Below are 5,031 nucleotides of genomic sequence, written 5' to 3'. Positions count from 1 at the left end.
GAGGGGAAACTGGGAATGGAGAAATTTACATGTAAATAAAGAAAATATCTAATAATAAAAAATAAAATAAAATTTATATTAAAAAAAATTACTTCGAATTTAAAGTAGTCGAAGGCTTGACAAAAGCTCAGGCATTGGGGGCATATGTAGTTAAAGCTCAGTAAGGTTTTCACTGTGTTTGCATGATTACAGGAAATTTTATATGGCTTCCCTGGCGCCTATGGAATATAGTAAATCATAGTACTAATAAAATTTATTATCTGATCATTTTGTCCCAAGCATTTTAACAAGCTTTTAGTGCACTGGGTTTATTAAATCTTACGGTGAAATTTTAAAGTGTTTCTATTTTGAAACTGAGGGTACAGTGTACAAAGAAGGAATAAAGGTGAGCGGGGGGGGGGGGGTGCCTGGAAAGAGAGCTCAGCAAGTCAAGTGCATTTACTGCAGAGGATCCAGGTCATGTCCCTAGCACGCACATCAGGTGGCATCCAACCAGTAACTCCAGTTCCAAGGGAGCAAACATCCTACTCAGTGTCGGCAGGTACCTGTGAACCTGTGGTCCACACCCACACATTCAGGCCCATACACTTATGTGAACAATAAAATAATTTAAAGAGGAAAAAAAAGCTGAGCCACCTTTGGTGGGACCCACTTTTAATCTCAGCACTTTCAAAGTGGACATAGGAAGCTCAGACATTCAGCCAGCCTCAGTTCCGTAGCAAGTTGGAGGTCCCTCGGGACAAGTATGCCTATCTTTAAAAGCTAATAATGAATAGGAAGAAAGTGGTTAACAGAGTTGTGAGGGCTAAACTAGGGATAAAGTTGTGACTGCAGAAATTGGACTATTGCCTGTCATCCTAGGTTTTGTCAGATTAGTAGTTTATCCACTGAAATTCAAGTTACAAGAAGGTTTAAAATGAATATTTGGTTTATTATCTCAGAGGCGGTATTTTACGGGGGTTACTAACTCTGCAAAATTTTCTTCCAGAGATGAATGCTAAGAAAATAGAGTTCGAACAGTTTCTGCCCATGATGCAAGCTATCTCTAACAACAAGGACCAGGGAGGATATGAAGATTTCGTTGAGGGTTTGCGTGTCTTCGACAAGGAGGGCAATGGCACTGTCATGGGTGCTGAACTCCGCCATGTCCTCGCCACTCTGGGTAAGGACACTCATTTCAATGGACTTAGTAGGAGAGATTGTACAGGGAAGGTCATGACAGAAAAATCATGTCTTAATCAGAATAGTCAAGGGAAAGGCTTACAGAGGAAAAATGAAAAAAAAAAAAAGTCAAAAGTCAGTGACTATGTCCATTGGCCTCTGCAGCAGTGAGTTTGTTTTGGGGTGAAGTAAATGATGTATGGGAGAAGCCCATGGTTTGCCGGGCAGTGGTGGTGGCTCACGCCTTTAATCCCAGCACTTGGGAGGCAGAGGCAGATGGATTTCTGAGTTTGAGGCCAGTCTGGTCTACATAGTGAGTTCCAGGACAGCCAGGGCTACACAGAGAAACCGGGTCTTGGAAAAAAAAAAAAAGAACCCATGGCTGATCGCTTAGGGTGGGAATTTGAAAATATTCTGTTTCTATCTTATTGCTACATTTGAATCTTATTGCCTCAATTTGAGTGTTTTGCTTTCCCAGGAGAGAAGATGAAGGAGGAGGAGGTAGAACAGTTGCTAGCGGGCCAGGAGGACTCCAATGGCTGTATCAACTATGAAGGTACAGACAGCCTCATCTCATTAAGGATATATTCATTTTCAACTTTATTTCCTTCATCTCTATTGACACATGTGACTTCTTATAAGTAAACTGCCTTATTCTGAGATGCTGCGTGAGGTCCCAGGCAGATATGCAGAATTAATTTTGGAAATCCCATGTAGTTTCTTACAATTTAATCTGGGTTTCCTTACACTTTCTCTTAGTTTATCCACAGTATCCCTGAAAGACAGGTAGGGCTTAAATTAGAGACAAGTATAATGCAACCCCGGAGCTGAGCAGATTTTGAAGTTCTTCACAAGTACAAAAAAAAAAAAATCATAAGAAACTGGAGGTCAAAGAGATTTAGTTACTAATTGATGGTTGAATTGCTCACAGCAAGGCTGGAACTAAAATTTAGTTCTCTCTAGCTAGTGGTTTTATTTACATGAAAAATCACTTCATAGCAGATGTGGTGGCATACATTTGTAATTCTAGGAAGCTGAAGGAGAAGAAGCCCAGGCCTGCCTGGGTTATAGAGGGAGACCCTGATGCAAGGAGGTGGGGAAGACTGAAAGGAAAAGAAAAGAAAGGACTGATGGGCACAGAGCCACAGCAGCGGGCGAGGGTCAGAGACACAGAGGTGGTGGGAGAATACCATCTCATGGTAGCCAGTGTTTATCTCCTGCTACCAGTTTATAGCATGTTCACAAGAAGAGTATGAATGCAATCTATACACAAAGTAAATATTTAAAATAAAGCTGTTTAATATTATTTGAAAATGTAAATATTTCCAATAAACTTTATCTTCCCCCCCTAAAAAAGATCAGCTACATTTCAATAAACTTATGTTGTCAACTTTGATGAAAACATGAACATACAATGTTTCAAATTTATAAAAAGCATTATAAAAAGAGGACAGGAAAGGAGAAGGGGAGAAAAGAGGAGAGAATATAGGCATTCAGCTATGCCAGCCAATCTTTAATAGAAACATGAATTAAACTGCACCTTTTACCCATAAACAACTCCTATTTGGTTGTTGTTATAAACATATTATATAATTACCTCTCATAATGTTATTGGAACAAATAGGCAGTCATCTAGAAAATAAATTTAAATCTCTACTTTTTATTCAGTTTGACTTTTTCTAACTCCTAACTGTATATATTGTCCAACAGCTTTTGTCAAACACATCATGTCTATCTAAGCGGAGTTTTCAAGGTATGCTTCTATCCTCTCTTTGATATGTAACACTTGGGTGGTATTTTGTTTTAAAAAAATACAAAAAACAAAAACAAAAGAAAAACCCAAAAAACGACAGCTTCCTAGCCTATGCTTTAGTACAGCACTGCCCCCTAATCGCCAGTTATTTATGTTAGCCAGAATGTGTCCTCCTATTTTATAAACTTTACCATAATTAAACAGTAGAAGTTTAACTAACAAAAGACTAGTTAATTTAGTTTGCATATAACACTACTGAAAATATTGTCCTAAGTTCTTTAAATAACAACATTAGCTTTTAACAATTACTTTTGTTACTTTTTGTTACTTTTCTAACAAACTATGTTGTAACAGTTCAAATTCAAGTGACAGTAACCGGGCTCTGAAAGCAAGAATGCCATTTGCCTTGAGGGTGTTGCCTCATTGCTTCTTCTAGAGTGTTCTTTCCAAAGAGATGCTATCAACATCTAACTTGCTTCCATTTCCCCCACAGAAGGCAGAGTTGGGGAAGACTGGCCAATTCAAGAACACCTATGGCTAACTGTCAACACCAGCGAACTACCACCCAGAAGATCAAACAGTCTAGACCATTCTAGATTGAAGGATTCCCTGAGTTTTTATAAGCTTTGAGTTTTTCATGGCACACAAATCAGGTGTCTACAGTTAATAATCTCAAGTCCACACACCACCTTTATCATCTACTTGGGTCCACAACATTCTTAAAACACTACATCAATAAACTTGGTCAGTCTGGAATACTCAAACTGTGCTGTGCCTTACTTTTTTGTTCTATGAAAATAGTTTTTAAGAATTTAACTCTTATGGAAAATATTTTAAAAAACTGATGAATTGATACATATTATATATATACACCCACACACATATATATATGTATATATATATATATATATCACTGCAGAGCCTGATAAGAAGGCTTTGTGGATAAAGGCATGTGCTACCAAGCCTGAAGACCCTCATTTTATCCCCCCAGGATGCACATGGAGAAAGAAAAGAGCAGATTCCCACACTTGTCCTCTGGTCACCATGTGAATACCATTCCCCACTCCCTACATCTGCACAAAAATAAAAACAGTCAAGTGAATAAATAATAAATGCAAAAAGAAAAAAATTTAATGTCATTTTAATCTACAAAGCCGTAACAGATTGAATAATAAAGAACTATATATTAGTGAAAAAGTTAAATAGAGAACCATGGAAATTCAGATAGGAGCCAGGGCATTTTAAAAGATTATGGTAAGGTAAAGGTAAAATTGGATCCTTCAAATTTATGTAAATCATTATTTATAGTTCAGTCTGTCTCCTTTGAAGTAACATTAGGGGCTATTAAAGACATGTATATGCCTTTGACTTTTGTCTCTGATGACTTCAAAAATAAGACCCACTGTGACCTCATAACTGTTACTTTAAGAAAGAAAGAGAAAGAGAGAGAGAGAGAAAGAAAGAAACAAACAAACAAAGAAGAAGGAAGGGAGATAGGGAGAGGAGGGGGAGAGAGAGAAAAAGAGAGAGAGAGAGAAAGAAAGAGAGAGAGAGAGAGAGAGAGAGAGAGAGAGAGAGAGAAAGAAAGAAAGAAAGAAAGAAAGAAAGAAAGAAAGAAAGAAAGAAAGAGGAGGAAGGAAGGAAAGAAAGCAAAGCTCTCTGTGTTGAAGTCATTATTTATTGTTCAGGAGCTCAGGATTCGGTTGGTTGCTGTGCGGCTCCCTCTCTGACCTTGCTACGCACACTCGTCTACTCCAGTCACATCCAAACTATCGGGGATAAAATCCTGATAAAGGATAGAGGCAATAAGACCCCAAAAGGAGTTCTGTGCCTCCTGGATTTCAGACTAGTCGCTGGTATCCCCTAACTCAGACATGTTCCAGATTAGTCTTTCCAATCATCAACACGGCCTCATAATTAGGCATAAAGGTACCCCAAGAAATGATTCGTAAATGGTTAAGATTGGGCATTGTCTCCTGGCCGACACAATGTTTCTAACCTATCCTGGTTTATTACCAAGCTTCCCATAACTAGTAATTTCTCTATAGGATACTGCCTTGCTAGAGCTAGCAACAGAGGTTGAGTACATTCTTTAGGGCAATAGATAGTTTAATGTT

At 38.2% G+C, this 5,031-nt stretch overlaps 1 protein-coding gene across 3 annotated transcripts in view; it reads left to right on the top strand.

Annotated features, from left to right (window-relative positions):
• The window catches only part of Myl1 (myosin light chain 1), a 21,943-nt gene extending 18,265 nt beyond the window's left edge, over window positions 1–3,678 (top strand). For 2 of the 3 annotated variants that reach the window (XM_031367810.1, XM_031367812.1), the window contains exons 4-7: window positions 989–1,162; window positions 1,640–1,717; window positions 2,872–2,914; window positions 3,408–3,678. In XM_031367810.1, the coding sequence (XP_031223670.1) occupies window positions 989–1,162; window positions 1,640–1,717; window positions 2,872–2,900 (281 nt within the window). In that variant the 3' untranslated portion in view covers window positions 2,901–2,914; window positions 3,408–3,678. Of the gene's footprint in view, window positions 1–988; window positions 1,163–1,639; window positions 1,860–2,871; window positions 2,915–3,407 lie in introns of those variants that run through there. The other variant, XM_031367811.1, reaches the window with a different exon arrangement.
• Window positions 3,679–5,031: the final 1,353 nt, after the last annotated feature.

The sequence above is a fragment of the Mastomys coucha genome, unplaced genomic scaffold (assembly GCF_008632895.1).
Source record: "Mastomys coucha isolate ucsf_1 unplaced genomic scaffold, UCSF_Mcou_1 pScaffold14, whole genome shotgun sequence".
Classification (NCBI taxonomy): Eukaryota; Metazoa; Chordata; class Mammalia; order Rodentia; family Muridae; genus Mastomys; species Mastomys coucha.
This window is presented reverse-complemented; position numbering and strand designations above follow the sequence as displayed.